The sequence below is a fragment of the Anopheles arabiensis genome, chromosome 3, assembly GCF_016920715.1.
Source record: "Anopheles arabiensis isolate DONGOLA chromosome 3, AaraD3, whole genome shotgun sequence".
NCBI classification, from domain to species: Eukaryota; Metazoa; Arthropoda; class Insecta; order Diptera; family Culicidae; genus Anopheles; species Anopheles arabiensis.
This window is the reverse complement of record NC_053518.1, coordinates 66010234-66027597: the sequence shown is the minus strand read 5'-3', so window position 1 is coordinate 66027597 and position 17364 is coordinate 66010234. Positions and strand designations below refer to the sequence as shown.

The window sequence follows — 17364 nt, the reverse complement described above, 5'->3', positions numbered from 1 at the left end:
AAATTGTCAGAGCTACCGTTTTTTATTCCTGATGGATGACCAATTTTGTTAATGCCTCTAAGTCTTACAGAAACTGCTCTTTGGGTCACCCCAGTACCCTGGGTGATAGCTGTAAAATCTTAGAGGCGTTTACATTACTTTTTTAGTCTGATCAGTGAATCAGATCAGACTGACGCTTGCGCGCAAGCTTTTTTCCATTAAAACGATGGTAAGGAATAAAAATGACAAAAACGCACACACAACCTTTCAGCTTGATGGTAAAGTAGCAAGTGTTTATTAACAATGAAAAATGTCTAATGTTCTAATTTTTTTATATGTTAACAATTAATGCATTGGAAAGGGATTATTATGAGAACAAAAAAGAATTTTCATTTTTTGGGAACCCTTTCACTAATGTGTTCGCAATTTAATGCTCGATTACATAAAACCAAACACTGGGGCCCTTTCCGTTTTAAGTTGGTAGGTTGAAATTTCAGCCTGTCAGCTGTTTGCATTGTATAGCAGTTTTCGAGCAGCTATCTAAGTGCGTATAATGTACAGGTGGGCTTATCCCAAGGTGTATGAATTTAGAAGACAGATTTTTATCGCTTCTGTTTCTGAATGAAGATTTTAAGAGTGTTTTGAGTATTCGTCAAGCCTCCAGAAAGCTTGTTTGAACAAAAATTTTCGCTCATCCTTTCAAAAAGTGATATTAAATTTTTTTTTGAAAAACATGCTTTGAGACCCCCTGGACTACATACACTTTGATTCTAGATTCCACCACGTGATCTCTTTAATGAACCTTGGGATAAATGTAAACAACACCGTGTTTTCGAGCAGGAACTCGAATATAATTCTAGCTTTGAGGCTAGAATAATCTAGACTGAAAATTGCAGGTTTGATTTTTTGTGTGGTTTTGTATGGAGTGTTTACATGATTTCAGCCTCCAACTGTCAAACTCCATACAAAAAACTGACTAGAATTGTGAAGGGTCTCATTTCTAGTTTTTGTTCTATATTTCAGTTTTTGGGAATTCTTATCTTTTTTTGCACAAACATGCATAAAGACAAGATAGAAGAAAACACCGATAAGGTTTGCTGACGATGGATGGTCTGACAGTAAGTAGAGAAAATGTTGAAGCTGAAATCTCTTCTGAGTTCAGGTGTCTCGAATGGTCGGACATTCACGGTAGTAGCAAAATGCAAAATTTTGGCTCAAGCGGTTGCAGGCCACGCCGGAAAAACCTCGCGGGGGAACAGTTTGACATCTCTGTTAATAAATTCGACACAAGCTGGAATTTTGGTAGTTCTTGTTTAGTTCTATTTCGTCTCAAGCGTTCTTCCCAAAACATCGTTCAGTGGCCAAACGTCACATGAATCGCGCCCCGCATTGGGGTGCCATAAGCCCCCTATACACTGTTGTGCATATCTGTCATAACCCTTGTGACAAGATGATGGAATGTGACATCTGTTCTAGAGCATAGGGACTGCTCATGGACGCTTCGTCCCATACGAACAGTGATGCCTGTCGCATCAATTCAGCCTGTGCTGACTGTACACGGAGCTTACAGGAACTGTTGTGCGTCCAAGTTGAGCTATCGAATGTAGAGCGTAGTGTACGTCCCACCGGTCAGTTTTCGTCAGTCCCACCAGAGCAGCAATTCCAATCCAATGGGCCACTGCGATTGCAGTTTTCGATTGGCGCTACGTGTACGCAAGAATAGTTTCGAGCAGAAACAACTTACCGGTGCCACCAGGTTCATCAAGGAAAAAACGCTTTCCATTGTGTGTCTCCTTTCCGCCGGATTGTTCTGTCGGCTTAATGTGACATTGCGCTTAATGCGGTCTCAGTTTTAAGCTCAGATGTAAGTTTTAAAAACTTTAATCTACCTTTATTTATCGTAACTAGATTTTTGGTTTTACAATCCCCTCAAAGTTCTAATCCTTCTCAAACAACCGGTAAACGTTGCCAAACAGCCGCATAAACTTCGTCCCAATCTGCATCCGTATTGTTTTGTAAGAATTTGAAGAATTTTAACACATTCTCAATATCAAAATCAGACGACCCGTCAATCGCCTCAACTATACGAAGCATCTCTGACACACGCTCGTGCGTGGACGAGCTGGTACACTTCGTGTGCATCAGCATTCTAGCTAGTTTGAACCTACTGTGCAAAATTGATACATCGAATACACTGTCCCCCTTCACATGGGGAAGATTGCCTTCCATTGACGAGCAGCCAGCTAGTTGCAAATGTTGCATCACTTCGATCGTACGGCAATCTTGCACCGCCGAAGCAACGTGGTGAAACACGGTCCATCCTCTGCGACAAGTATGTAGTGGATCGAACTTCCGAGAAAGAAAACAATCTATCAGGACAAAGCAGCCAGTCTCTACCGCCTCGTGGAGTAAATTACAACCCAAGAAATCGGTACCATGTAAATCGTTTGTACGATCGAGCAGATAGTCGAACAACGGTGCTGCCTCGACGGGAAGCCGACGTAGCTTCCGTTTTAGCTCGGATATGGTGGCCGAAAGCAGTTGGCGTGTTATTGTACGAGACATAATTCGTACGATATGATTAAGGAAGTGAAACTTGGCTCCATACAATGCTTCAGCAAACATTTTGGCAATTGCATCAGTGAGCCAATGTGTCTGATCTATATGCAGTTCGGTACAGGTACTGTCGGTCCAGGGATCAGGGTACTGGATGACACGCTCGGTTGTGTTTACATGCTGCAGATAATTGGTACACAGCTGTCGGTACAAGCGATCAAACACCTCCATACTGTTGAGCTCGATCGCAAATGTGAGCATTGTGTCGTCACTAATGCTCTGCAGCTCTTCTGAAGATATCTCCACTGAAGACATCAGATAGGTTAGTATCCTGTGGGCTTCGTGTTTGCGAGCTAGCTCGAACAGCTCCTTTCCGACGCGGTACAGCACGTTTACTTCATGTAAGCCAAAGAACGACCCTGATTCATGCTGCTGAACCGCAACCAGATGGTGAAACAAGCCGTACATATCGTTCTTCGCGCAATATTCCAACGCGGTCAGACCGTCTAGCTCCTTCACCTTGGTAGTGTGGTAGAGCTGTTTTTCGTAGTGCAAGTACCTTGCTATGCGGCAACAGACTTCGTCGGTGAACCGTCGTGTCGAAACAGTATCAAAACAGTTGTCGGTATGCGTGTGCCGTTCGAGTTGATACACTTTGTAAAACAAAGGTTGTAAATCCAGCGTGCGCAACTGCTGCACCCAAACATCCACATTGGCCTTTGCCCCGTGCCATAAGAGGCTACCGATACTGGTCCACTTGTCGGTGAAAATAGCATAATCAATAGCGCTCCAATTGAACAGGTCGTCCTGTGCGTCAATCAATTCGGCGGGCATGTTTGACAGCAAAACATCGTACACGTTAGCTGCATTAGCGCAATGTTGGATATCGTTATCATTATGTACTGTCATCAGCAAATGCAGCGCGGTACGGCCAACGGCATCCTTCGTCGTTGCGCACAGCCTCTTTGCCATTGGCATTGTCGGCCAATCCAAAGATCTCACAGACGAAAATTGACAGATGGCGCGGTGAAGCTCCATACCGTCACGATCAGCACATGCGGCCAAATCGAACAGCAGGTGCAGCGTGGCACAGCTTGTCCGCCAAAAGGTTCGGAATCGGAACGAGGCAATCCGCTTGGTGGACAAGCGGGCCCGATTTTCGAACAACCAGGCAGCGGCAAAGTACTGTAGCGTGGTTTGGTTGCAAAAGCGTGGCACATTGCCTATCACTCCGCTAATGATTTCAACACTCCGCAAGCGATCAACAAACTCGAGCAGCAGGTGCTCCGCCTGTGAGCGCTCTTCTGCCGACAGTAGCTGGTCGTGGTAGAGCAGCTCCAAGCTGTAGATGGCTAGCAGGGCGTGGTTGCGGTGAGGGCTGCCTGCCGTACCGATCGCTGGTCCGTCAGTGGAGCAGGTGGCGGTGGCGGCGTGCAGCTTGCCCTCCATGTACGTCTTGATCAGCTGGTACGGGTTGGCAGTCGGCAGCTGCAGCTTTATGTCGCTCAGCACCCGCTTGGAGGTGAAATCTACACAGCGCTCGATGGCGGGCAGATACAGCTCCAGTGTCATACGCTGCAGGAGCGGAACATCCCAGCAAGGCTGACAGGACTGCTGAATGATGCACTGCAGAAAGGGCACCAGCTGTATCTGGTACCTTTGGCCGCACTGCCGGTAGGCCTCGAAGCGGCTCAGCAGCACGCTGTGCAGGAGCCGCATTCGGTCCAGCTGTGAAAAGGGCCGAAGTGTTTTATACTCGAATCTATGAATAAAAAATTCATCCGCACAGTGTGTTGTGATGGAAAGATATATGCTTTGTACTGCTTCGTAATGGAACAAAAGTGTGCAGAACTCCATCACATACTGTGTGCTGTCTGGTTTAAGCACTCCGACATCGTCCAGCAGCAGCACGAGCTGCTTGCGGTTGAACTTTTCCCGAAACAGTCGCAACCGAACCATTTGCTCCGAGGGAATTGCCCAGCTGTAGCATTTATTCCGGTCCAGCTCTGCCTGACCTCGCTTTTCACTGAAGCCTAAGTATTGTGCCCAGCGATCGTGATCGTGCCAACGTTCAGCAAAGCTGACCAAACTATAAAGCATCCGCACTACGGCTGTATTCATCTTGAACGACCTCAAACATTGATGCAATGCTAACTTCTCAATCGATTCAGCCACTTCTGACACGTCTAAACGAACGATGTACAGGGACGGATCGTGTGCCTGCAACTGGCCGGCAAGCCAGGTCAGGTGCGACGTGTTTCCTTCCCCTGATTCGGTCGCAAAAGCAAAGCATCCTCGGTCAGTGTAAAGCATCTCGTGCGCACTGGCAGATGGAGCGGCTGTGGATAGTGCGGTGGCAAAACGTTCTCTCCACGCTGACTGCCGATCCAATCGGGGCAATGCGTCAAAGGGATAGTACTGCATCGAGTAGTAGTCATCGTGCATGGTGTAAACGTTTTGGGCAAGATATTTCCTAGCCGTCGCTCCTCTTTGATACGCATCAATAGTACGCTCAATGTACCACGGTTTGATGGTTTCGTACGCTTGCTTGTGCCGGTTGGGGATCTCCCGCTCGTCCGCAATCAAGTCCAGCACGTCCTGCAGATACTCCAAATGATCGCTCTCGTATTGGGATTCCCATTCGAACGGCACTACTGCGTCCAGGGATGTGCGAGTCCCGTACAAGGTCACCGTTGCATGCTGTTCGAGTAGCTCCTTGCTGCAGCTGGCCGTTAGATCACTTACCGACAGAAAGCTATCGCTCAATACCGGTAGATCCTCGATCAAAATCACTTTCACGGTAGTGTGTGCCGCGCGGGAAGCATCGTTCGGGTGGGTTGGCATCAGGGCCGCAATATCCTGCAGCGTAGAGAGTTGCAGCTTGCCTACAATTGTTAGCACCACCAGCGAAGCACTGTAGACCTCCGCCACGTGTGGCAGCAGCTCAGCCAGCTGCTGCATGATCTTTGGGCTAATGTTATCGATGAATATGGCTTCACAGGAAGGTACGATCGCTAGCGTCTGTGCCACGATCGTGGCCCGGAACAGCAGACTACTGGTATCGCGGTAGTAAATAATTGCATCCGACTCGGTGCTAGTGACATCCTTGTAAAGCTGGGAGCTTTTCAACCGTTCCTCATTGATAACAATGTACGGATGGCGCTCTCTCACCGTGCGGAGGAATCGTTCCGTGCCGTGCTTCAGCTGGTTGTTGTCGATCGCTTTCCGAGTGATGAGCGTATGCATGCAACCCGATCCAACAGGGGACCGCAGCAGGGCCCGCTCAAGCTCCTTCCGTATCGTACGGTGCTGCCCTACCGTACACGACTTGGCTACGTGCTGAAGTTCCCACCGTGCTTTGCTGTGGAGCGTTCGCACACTGCTCGTGTCGTGCAGCAGCACAAACTGCTCGAAGAACGCATTCATGTGGGTAATGTGCGCAATTTCCCAGGCACGATTTGGTGTGACAGCTTTGTCGGGGAGACTAAGAAAGGATTCCTCAATGTATAGCTCACAGTTTTCCAACGTTAGGACGGTGGTTGCGCTAGTACTGTTTGCGCACAGTACTGCGTACTCTGTTTGCAGCGATTGGCGCACCTTGGCCGTGTGCGTTTGTGGTTCTGGCTGGAGAAAACTGGGCTTGAATTTGTAGCACTGTTTGCGATTGACTTTCACCGCCATTACACAACCGCTTATGAAATTTGAATAATAGTGGAGGAGAGGGGATTCGTTGGTGATTTGTTTGCCATTGCAAATGTGCCTCGCCAACAGCTTTCCCAGCGTGTGAAGGGATTCTTTCTGCAGAATCGATTCAAGTTCGCTGAATCGTTGCAACTGATAGCAGGTCGCGCTTAGTGCGTAAGCAAACGATAGTATGTCCTCGTTTTCTGGTTCCAGTTCCTTCAACTGGATGTCTATTAGCGAATCGAGCGGAGTGTTCGTACACACGAGGTACCGTTTGGTGTCGGTTGAGCATTGCGGATCGATGCTAAGAAAGGTGCGGAACCATTGACAGATCGTGTCCAATGTAAGTTGTGTCGTAGCCTGTTCGTGAGCGATTTGCACGTAAAGAGTGCCCACAGAGTCACGAACAGTGATATCTTTGAATTGACCGTCTTTAAACTGTCCCAACGACACGTGAAATTCGTATCCGGAATTGTTCAGGGATAGCTGGTAGGCACGCAGCGTAATCACGCCAGCGAGTCCGAGACGGTACGGACTAGCCGATGAAGACGGAACCGCGCACGGGGATGATTGTGAGCGATCGGAGTTGTTCGGGCTTGAGGTGTTTGAAGAACGTTCAACTTCCAGTCGGTTGGCCATGTTGGTGGCTGTGTTGTGCGCACTGGAATAAAAGAATAAAGTAAACTGTATTAACATATATTAGTTCAAAACCTTTATGATTCAAATTACGGACAGCTTCAAATTCCGCACATTCGTTATGTATTTATTAAATTTCTTCATATCCAGTGCCAATTCATAACGTTTTTTTTAAATTTTAAATAACTGCCATAATGTGCTAGAATCGATTAAAAATGTGTCTGACCCCTAGTAGGCCCTGATGCCTATGCCTAAATAAATATTTTCTGTCGGTAAGTTCACCACCGAGGACGTTGTTAGTAGTTTTGCTAAAAACCGACGCCAGTGTTTTTTCTTCGATAATTCTTGTTAATCGCGTCCACGTGTATTTAAATACATCCGAATCCATTGTGGAAGTAATTATCAACGTGGAAAAACAGTTTTTTTAACATATTGTGCTGTGACCACCACGAATTTAATTCTGTCCAGAGTTCGGAGCAAGTTTATTTTTATCTTGATTTTAATTCCGCACAGCCGAAGTAAATTGTGATAAACGGTATAAAAATATGTATTTTGCAGGTCTTCGGCTAGATGTATCTACAGGTACAAGAGAAAAACAGCTCCCAAGCCCTGATGTTTTAAGACCGTCGTTCTGTCAGTCTAGGAGGACTCCTTCACGAAACATTGGTTGTTTGGAACTTAGGATAAGCTAAAAACTAAAAAGGTGTAGTGCAAGTATGAATTGGAAGATTATAGACGAAATTTTAAGCCTGTCCTTAATTTTAAATATGAGCTTGAAACTGTCAAAATTTCGATATTATGAATATGAATACAATATTATGATTTTGGGAGCAGTGTGTCGTATAAAATTATTGGATTTTTTTTCTCAAATGTAGGTTTGATTTAATAAAGGGAGATGTACAGGTTTGACCGATTAAAATTTAATTGATTAAAACATTTAATGCCAGAAAAGCCTTAAGTATCCGTAATTCGAAAAAAATGCGCTATAAAATTAGCATTAGCATATGAAATAAAAAATGTAATGTTACGAGAACTGCTCAGTTCGTGTAGTTGTTTTAAGTGAATTAATTAATCCGCGCACATCAATATTCTAATTTTTCTAGCGTTCTGCTACAAAAAATGAATGTTGCCTGTCGTACAGCCAAGATGGCAGGTCCTTTGCCTACATGTTCATTTTCGGTTCTTTCAAATGAACGAGCTTGACAAATTGTTTACTAATCATAACCTTTCTATTAAGAAAGTGAAACAAAAAACATTGGAAACAACTACTCATAGATCATGATTCAGAGTGAGTGAAATAAACTGGCGATATAATTATTTTCCCTAATGGTTAAGAGTGCTGACGACTGGCAGATGGCGTTACTTATGAATTACATTATATTTAACTCGCAAAAGAGCTATTTTAGACGTGGATAAGTTGAACTAATAATTGAGTGAGCGAGTGAGCAACTAGTTTGGATTGCTTGTTAAATCACTAATTGAGAAATCGGCTTTTGAAAGAGTTATTTCTTTATTAGTGCAAATAACTTGCAACTCAGGTGTACGTGATCACTGTAAAGAGTTTAATCCCAAATGAATGACTTAACTGTCTCTTCGCGTCGAACTTATGTTACTCATTCACAGATCAACATTTAACTCACTCAGTCTCTCTGTATGCGTTCGCACACTCTTACAGCAGCAACATTAGACCGTTGAAGTGATCACTAATTCCAGCTGATACAACACCTGACTCGCTTATGTATTTCTTCCTGCACATAGCTTTTCTTTGTTTTGCGATAAAGTTGACCACTAAAAACTAGTCTTGGACAAAACGGTTCATTTCCATGAACGTGATCGTACTAGTTCTTTCATTTAAATGAATAGAAAGTGAATCACGATCCATTCGTTCATTTCAGTTTATGAAAATATGGAAAATAATTTCATTTCATAACAAGAATTACTTTATCACATCTTGTAAATTATTTGTCAGGCAAGGACAATCTTTATTTCGACGGGTAGGACGTTCTTTTTTTGAACGATCGGGTCATACGATTCATGTTAATATTTGTATTGGATGAGATGAACGACCTGGCGTACTAGGACGTTCTTCATTTCGACGGGTAGGACGTTATTTTCATGAACGTCCTGGTAGTACGGTTCACGTTTCACATTTTTAAGGAAGGAAATGAACGTCCTGGCGCATTAGGACGTTCTTCATTTCGAGGGGTAGGACGTTCTATTTGTGAAAGTTCTGGTCATACGGTTCACGTTCTTATTTGTATGGGGAAAATGAACGACCTGGCGTACTAGGACGTTCTTCATTTCGACGGGTAGGGTAGGATGTTATTGACCAACTCTGTACATTATGATTTATAAAGAATCAAAGAACGGAGATAAGATGAATGTAGATCGTTCGTTCTTTAGGATGAATTGAATGAATCGTACAGCACATCTGGTTCTTGATGCACAACTCTACTAAAAATAAACGAACACACCCTCGATCGAGGCTCATTACCTCTCTAGGCATTCAAATGGTTGCTTGAAATGCAATGATTGATGATATAGTTATCCAGAATCCAGTCAAAAGCTGCTAATTTGGTTGTAAATATGTAATATTTTGTCATTGTTTTTAAACAAACAATCAACAATAGCTCATAGCCTTTCACTGACCGAATACTTGATAGGAACACTATGACGCGAAAGTAAACAAGTGGTGAAGTGGTTCAATATTCATTCGGTGTTTGATATACAACAAAGTAAGACTTAGTATAGCGAAGAAGGAAAGTCTGACTAAGTTTGGAGTACAAACTTTTGATCCACTTCTTTGGATAAGACACTTAATATGTTCACTCCTGAGCGTGTTGCGATTTAAATGCAATAGTAGTCACTTGTTATTTATGACACTATATAAGCAGAGCCACCATTAAATATTTTAGCTTAGTTGCGAATCAATGTTCAACAAACTCTAATCGGATCAATTACAACACAAAAACACACCTTTTAAATCGACTTCACTTACTAACTATTCAAACTTTCACTTCACTTAATCACTTCAAAGGGCTTCTGAATCGTACTAGGGTGCACACGAAGAATGGTTCGCTGAGCGTTTCTCAAACTCGTCTTTTATATGTTTTACTATCCCAACTGCCTTATCTAATCAATAGCTCATCAGATACTTGACTGTGAGTGCATTTCGTTTGTATCCCTAAGAGAAAGCGAAGCGAGCACGTTTTCAAGCGTTACGACAGTGACATAACGATTGGATGGAGCAATTAATAGAATTAGAAAATATAATGTTAATCACTTCCCAGCTCAAATACTATCAGATAAATATTGCAGATAACTATAGCTGTAAAGTCCGTAACAATCTCATCTATGAAAGCTTTCGGCCTTTGATGCTGCTGACTATCTATCATCGGCACTGGCCGTTTGATTCTATTAGTGACACTGCAAAATTGATTCCAAAATCGGTCCAACGTCACGTTCTACCGCAGTGAAATGAAATTTCCCATGGATGTATTTCAAATGCATTTCCTGGCGCCCCACACGCTCCACCAGCGTGACCTTTCTCCTGTCGCCATAATCAGCGATGATGGTTTAATTCGTCCGTCCAGCTTCCAAGGGTGCAGTTGGTATTGATGTGCCTACCAAAAATGCTCACAACCTCCACTAAAAACGACAAAAAAAAAAAATATCGAAAACCGTCCGGAAGCACGGGCCCACTGTAATCTTGTTACGCGCCGCAATCAACGGAAGCCCATCCGGTGAATCGTATTAACTCTGGTAGAAAATATTGATTGCCACAAACAGCTGGCTTTGGTTCGTCGCCTGTTACCACCACTGTCCACGCATGACGGACGGACGGACGGAGCGTACCGAGTACACCGTGCGCGATCGTAATGCGTTTGACCCACATCTCGCCCACCCAATCGCTTGATGAAAGTGGTGCAAGCCGGAGGGAGAGATGAAATGATATTGACTGCTGACTGCTTTTCGATATTTTCGCGAAGCCAGACCAATGCTCACAAGCCAGTGTTCCCGGCTGGTTGGTAGCCTTTGCAATTTATGATGGGGTCCCGTTTGTCGTGTCGTTGAAGTGTGGACGAAGCCCGTCCGTGTTCGGGTGGATTGGGGTGCGAGACGAGATTTTTCATCATCGAAAGTATGATTGAAGTTCAGTGTGCCCGTGTGCATAGCTCTCGTGGGTGCCGCCGTGTGCTGAATGCTACTCGCATTGAACTGTAACACACTTACCCAGTGTCACAATCGCACACAGACACATGTACATGGGACCTGTGCCCTACCTTTCAGGTACATAATGGGGACCGTAGGTTTAACTTTGATGTCTTACACTTTTCAGCGAATGCTTTCCGTGGAAATACAATCAACTTACTGCTGGGATTGCGGTCACACCCTCCCCATTGACCCGTGACCCATGCATGTGTTGTTGTGCCCATATCCATACCATCTATTTATCGAACATAGCCTGACAATGACCTCGATTCCGTTACGAATTTGGCGTATTTTCATTTGCATCTTACGCTTAGCACCATTTGCTTGGCTGGTGCGTGAAATGGAGCGTGAAAGCATTCACCTGATAATGCTTTGAATGCTTTGAAGATTGTTCAATTTTTGTTATAGCTGGTGGATTGTAGGCTCAACTGATTAAAATGACGTCTTTCAATTATGAAATTTTGACCCCAGGCCGAATGAGTATTCCTCTTAAATTTTATAAAAACAACACAAGAATTTGTTATTTTCATGAACTGGTGACATAAAGTTATTTATAGAAAGCCGAAATTGTCACAAAAAGTTGACTAGTAATTGTTTACCAAAAAACGCCTAAAGCTATGCAATTTGTTAACCCTTTAGGATTCAAATTTTAATTGTGATAAAAATGATAAATTGGTCTGATGATCAGAAGAAAATTGTAAATTGATTATTTAATGTTTAATCAAATGTGTTGATGTCTCTTTTAATAATAATGGTTTAACCCTATTCCAGGCAACCGGCTACCCGGGTAGCTAAATCGATTTTGATTGCTCATTTCTCTGATTCTAGGAATCCGATTGACTTGAAATTTGGAATATGTGTGTAATTCACAGCCATCTTTCACTGGATTTTTTTGTAGATTTTTTTAAGTATAATTAACCTGTATTATAGAATTAAATTTTCCAATACCCCTATTCCAGGCAACCGGGTTACACGGGTAGCCAGCGAATTTGGAAGCTTATAACATTTGAATGCGCAATCCAATATCGATGCCATATTGTGATGAAAATTCAACAAATTAATGCAGTTTCTATAACTAAATTTGACATTTGATGTGTCACATCAGTACAATTTGCTCGAAGAACTGTCAAATTTAGAAAGTAGCGTACAGCGAAATCGCGTATATCGAGTATGGCGTATATCGGGGAATACTTGTCCTTGACCTCGTTGCTACACAGTCCTTGCTCCTTACCGTTCGATTTTAGTGATGTGCTGTATGGAGCGCACCCACGACTCCGGTCCGACTCCGACTATTTCACTATTTTAGCTATTTTAACGACTAACGACTATTTAAGTCCGATTCCGACTCCGGCAAAATGAAACCACTAGATCCGGAATCGCTCGGTGTCGTCCGGAGTCGCTCGGAGTCGTCCGGAGTCGTCCGGAGTAGTTCGGAGTCATCCGGAGTCGTCCGGAGTCGTTTGGAGTCGGAATCGTTCGTAGTCAACAGGAGCCGTGTGGTTTAATGTGCTTGTGATCAGACATTTCCTTTCGTTGTGTTGTGTGATCAGATATTTCCTTTCGTTGTGTTTTTTTGTTTTTCACTTTGCGCGTGTACTTCCTATACAAGCCGACCTCGGCAGAGTCCAGACGACTCCGGATGACTCCGTCTGCAGCCGATTCTGAATGACTCCAGACGACTCCGGGTGATTCCAAACGACTCCGGGCGACTCCCGACGACTCCGACTCCGGACGACTCCAGACGACTCCGACTCAGGACGACTCCGGACGACTCCGGCGATTTCGGACGATTCCGAACGACTCTGGATATTACAGCGCGGACCTACCTTCTGGAGTCGATTCCGATATTATCGGAGTCGGACCGGAGTCGACTCCGGATTTTTGCCAACTTTACCCATCATTAGTCGATTTGTTCGTCTGAAAGTATGCAAAATATAATTTTTCATGCTAATTGGTTGATATGGGCAAAGATTTCTCCTCGACCGCTCTGCGCTTTACTTGAATTGATAACGGATGCGATTGTAATATTTATTAATAAGTTTTCTCCATACTTTGTATGGACTTTACACCTTTTTGCAACTGAACAGGCATTCCTTTAGGCCGCTTAGTAAGGCTGAGAAGCTCGTAATAAGTGGGATGAGTAAGGCATGACAAATATTTCGGATTGCATCGTATAAATAATTATAATCGAATTTAATTAGACAAATATTTCACTGCACTTTAGCGGAATAAAACTATGTAAATCTCATTACCAACAGTGATATTCTTGTATACGATATTTTACGCATAAATTATCAGTTTGTTATTATGGCTCACAAGCAAACTTTAAATAAAGATGTATAGGATGTTAAAGCTTAACCTGTAAAAAAACAATCGTTACCCGGTACCCCTTCGGTGTGAACCATTTACCGACGGCTAAAACCACCACAACGATGATCCATTTGTGCGGTCGTTTGGTGTAATCTATCTTAATTCCTTCACCCGTCCCTGGGCGGTCATTAGGCGGACAGAGCAGGCGAGAGAGCAAGAACTGTCATCGCCAACGGAGAGTCTTGTCTTGTGTCGGTCCTGTGACGGATCGGACAGGGGAAGCAATCGAAGAACGAACCGCCACGGTCAGGGCAAGAAAGTCAGCCACCACCAACGAGGGGATCCAATTCCGTCCCAACACAATGGTCGAGGGTAATTTGTTTCGTCTGTACAAGTTTCCACTACTCCGCAGGCCATTTTAGTGCATTTCAACCCCCGTCTACTGGGTGCTTTCCCTTTTGAATCTCAATTTCTTCCTCTCCACGATCGCGCCGGGGTGGCAAAGCTTGCACTTGTTTTGGTGCATTTTTTTCCTTTCTGCAACGGGATGCTACTGGCTGCAAACGTACGGCGGCAGGGTGTTGAAGGTACCCAATAATTTATAGCACTTACTGAGCACGGAATTATCGTTATTTGTTGTTACGCTGCCTAGCCTGTTGATGCCATTTGCCAAATTATATGGCGCTTCCTTCCTTGTGCACTTTCTGGCCGGCTCTAAATCACCTGATCGACAACCGGGCGATGGATGGTACCGGCGAAAATGGAGAGTTTTTTTTTTTATTTAAGAGCAGCTTTTAAAAAGTAACGTCCAAAACATGGGCCAGTAAGTGAGTGAGCAGAGGACTAAAACACACACAAATAGGTGCAGATGATGAAAATTTATTGTTACTTCAATGAGCGTGTACATCCGATTTGCGATAAATACTGATTCGCGCACGTCTAGTTTGTGGCGCAAAAGCTTTATATGCTTTAGAGAGGAGCAAAAGCCCTCGCATGCACCCGCCAAAGAGAAAATTTGGTGTGGTTGTGTTTGAAATAAAAGCAAACAAAATCGCTCCAAAAGCAAACTGGTCGTAAAAAATCACATCGAAAATATCTTCCATCATCACGTGGCGCATATGCTGGGGCACTTTTCCTTGCTTCCGAACTGTTTTGCTGTGATGTGTTAGTGGGGAAAATTTCGTATGCCACTGTTGGACTGCTTTTTGTGTGTGTGTGTGTCCTCTTGTGAACTGTGCGCCAACAAAATCGGCAAAATCGTTCCGCTTTCCACGTAGGTGGAGGCGGTGGTAGCTAGAAAGATGGAAAAAAGTAATAGATCCAACTACGACTACGAGCCCGGACCATCACATCCATCCAGATGTGTACGCAAAACACATAACGATCAGCCGCGCCAAAGCCAAGCCATCACACACACACACACGCGAGCGAGCACTTCACTTTCAAACAATGATTTATTACACGCTCATTCGCTCGACCACGATGCTGCTGCTGCTGTCTGTGTCATGACCGTCCGTCCGTCCGTTCGGTTTTGTTGCTGGCTTGTTTTTTTTGCTGTTGTACTAAACCATAGTTTGCTGTTTTTTATGATCCGTGAAAATGTATCCGATATATCGGGGGAATGGAGATGCTTGTTTACCGATGTGTTCCGTTTTTCCGCAATTCCCGAGAAGCTAGTGCTCTAAACGCGTTGGCCATTTTTATTCGTTTTTACTATATATATTTATCGTCCGCAAAAAAAACCCAGCCATCTACTTATGCGTCTTTTGTGTTTTAAAAGCTTTAAACTCGTCGGAACCGAGTTTGAGCAGCAATGAAAGTGTTTCAAAATTAAAACAATTCCCACAACAGCACACACACACACGGGTCAATTGTTTTAACAAAAGACAAGAGTGTTTCTATTTATTTTGCTACATTATCGTCTTCATTTCCACTGGCCGAAAGCACCTCGAGGGCGTGACTCTCGTTCTATGTATGTGTGTATGGTTGTGCTTTGTTTTCTCTTTTGCCGAGTTGCCCTGTCCCCAAACGCTTCGGTACCCCGCCCAAGGTACCTCCCCATGCCGTACGACACAGCGCTAGAAGATGTTTCCGTTTCGTTCGGCCTGCTGGTCACTGCCTGCAGACGGCAGGCTCCCGGAAGGCACCCCGTGGTGGCGATAAATTGTAGTAAATAATTGTACACCACTCCATGTCCTCCGTGTTCTGTGTGCTCGGGGTGTTGTTGATTCTAGCCGCTTTTAGCTCGCTCGTCCGGCGCTCTCGTGTGCGAAAACCTCTTTTCAACGATTATTGCAAGACATAGTGGCTAAAGGATATTTTATTTGTTTGGGGGTTTATCTTTCCGGAGGGAAGGGATGGCTTGTGAGTGGGGCTGGGTGATTGTCAGCATGTGTTTTTAAGGTTCTTCGATGGAATGGATTGGGCAGCAATGGGAATGGCTTGTTGACTAATTGTTAAGGGGAAGTTATTTTTTCGTATCGATGGAATCCTTCTCAATTAATGATTGTTTTCTTTCAACTAGTCATTTGGTTTCTCAAAAAAGAGTTTATACTTTATGCATAATCATATGAATTAGTTCTTGTTTTTTCTAAGTGAATGGATGCTACCGGTGAGAGGAAAAACCAATAAATACGAAAAAAAGCTCTGTAATACCTCTAATTACATACATTCCTGGGCTTAACCATATACTGCGAATACTAGCTTTATACCAAGCTTAGCGGATATTTTCAATCAAAAGTTCGCAAAATGGCAAAAGTTCGCAAATAGCCTCACAGCTCTCTGAGTACGAGATAGGTAAAATTGGTGATTACCATGCACATGGCAAATCTAATCGCGAAATCGGAGTACTTATTCAAAGATCTACGAAAGTTATTAACAATTATCTCAATGATCCAAGCGCTTAAGGCCAAAGGAAATCTACAGGGCGTTCAGAAAAACTGTCCCTGAGAGATAAACGAAGAATAATCAGTGCAGTTCCGAACTCAACAGTAGGACGTCTGAGAATCAAACGAGATCTAGGAATAAATATAAACAAAACAACAATGTGGCGCAAACTCGATAAATACCCTGAAATTGCAAAAGAAAAAAAATGAAGAAAGTTCCTCAACTAAAACGTCGTTATAAAACCGCCAGAATAGAATTAGCTACCTAGCACATGATGTAGAAAAGGGTATGACGTAAGGTTTCGTGATGTGGTATTGAAAATAATTTAATCATTATATTGATTGTAGGTCATTTGTATTGATGAAAAAAAATTCAATCTCGATGGATCAATCATCAATCAATTTTGGAGGCGGTTCTGTAATGATATGGGGTGCATTTAGCAGCCATGAAAAGTATGATTTGGCGATTGTTCCAACACGAATGGACAGTGATAAGCACATCCATATCATTGGTAATTAATTCAAACCATTATTTGAAAATAACCAGTTAATATTCCAACAAGATAACGATTCCGTACATGTCAGCAAGAAATCAACCGATGATCAACCGTACTGGAGGGTCAACTGATCACTAGATTTAAATCAACCTATCAATAAGTGTTATTTTCCGTTAGTCGTCACCGAAGTGAGGCTATCATTTTGAAACGCTCCCTTTTAATGGTTTTTTTTTTTTATTATCAACAATTCTTCTTACCATTTTCCTATTTTTTTCAGACAAAATTTTGTTCAAACTCATTGGAAAACGTGTGACTTTTTTCTCAAAATTGTCTGATAATTTTAATTGCCTTAAATTAACGAAACATAGATGATGCTAACATTATGAAATGCAGTGTAGTATTTTGAAAAGCAAGATTAAAAAATGATAAAATTATGCAAGCGAAAACACAAAAATAAAAAATGGTATAAAATTGTAAAACAAGATAAACATAATTAAAATACTGCTCCTAGGCTGGACTGTCCAGCATAACCCCCCACTACACTCATCCGATCAAATTTAGAGGGTAATAGAGTCCTACAAACAACCTACAGAGGGAGGTGGGAA

The 17364-nt window shown here is 43.3% G+C and overlaps 1 protein-coding gene across 3 annotated transcripts; it reads right to left on the bottom strand.

The window, feature by feature from the left end:
• Positions 1 to 971: 971 nt before the first annotated feature.
• On the bottom strand, positions 972 to 9931 carry LOC120900978. Of its 3 annotated transcripts, none has more exons than XM_040308628.1 (3): positions 9832 to 9931; positions 1445 to 6880; positions 972 to 1246 (listed from the first exon to the last, which is right to left on the bottom strand). In XM_040308628.1, the coding sequence occupies exon 2, from the start codon at positions 6856 to 6858 to the stop codon at positions 1927 to 1929; it is 4932 nt and encodes a 1643-aa protein (XP_040164562.1). In that variant the 5' UTR covers positions 6859 to 6880; positions 9832 to 9931; the 3' UTR covers positions 972 to 1246; positions 1445 to 1926. The 3 variants fall into 3 exon arrangements, with proteins under 3 accessions (XP_040164562.1, XP_040164564.1, XP_040164563.1); XM_040308630.1 differs by having other exon boundaries at positions 9854 to 9897; XM_040308629.1 differs by lacking the exon at positions 9832 to 9931 and adding an exon at positions 9350 to 9786.
• Between the last annotated feature and the right edge of the window lie 7433 nt (positions 9932 to 17364).

What these genes read in the sequence shown, in the direction of transcription:
- LOC120900978 (XM_040308628.1), bottom strand. Translation starts at nt 6,858, where the DNA reads ATGGCCAACCGACTGGAAGTTGAACGTTCTTCAAACACCTCAAGCCCG.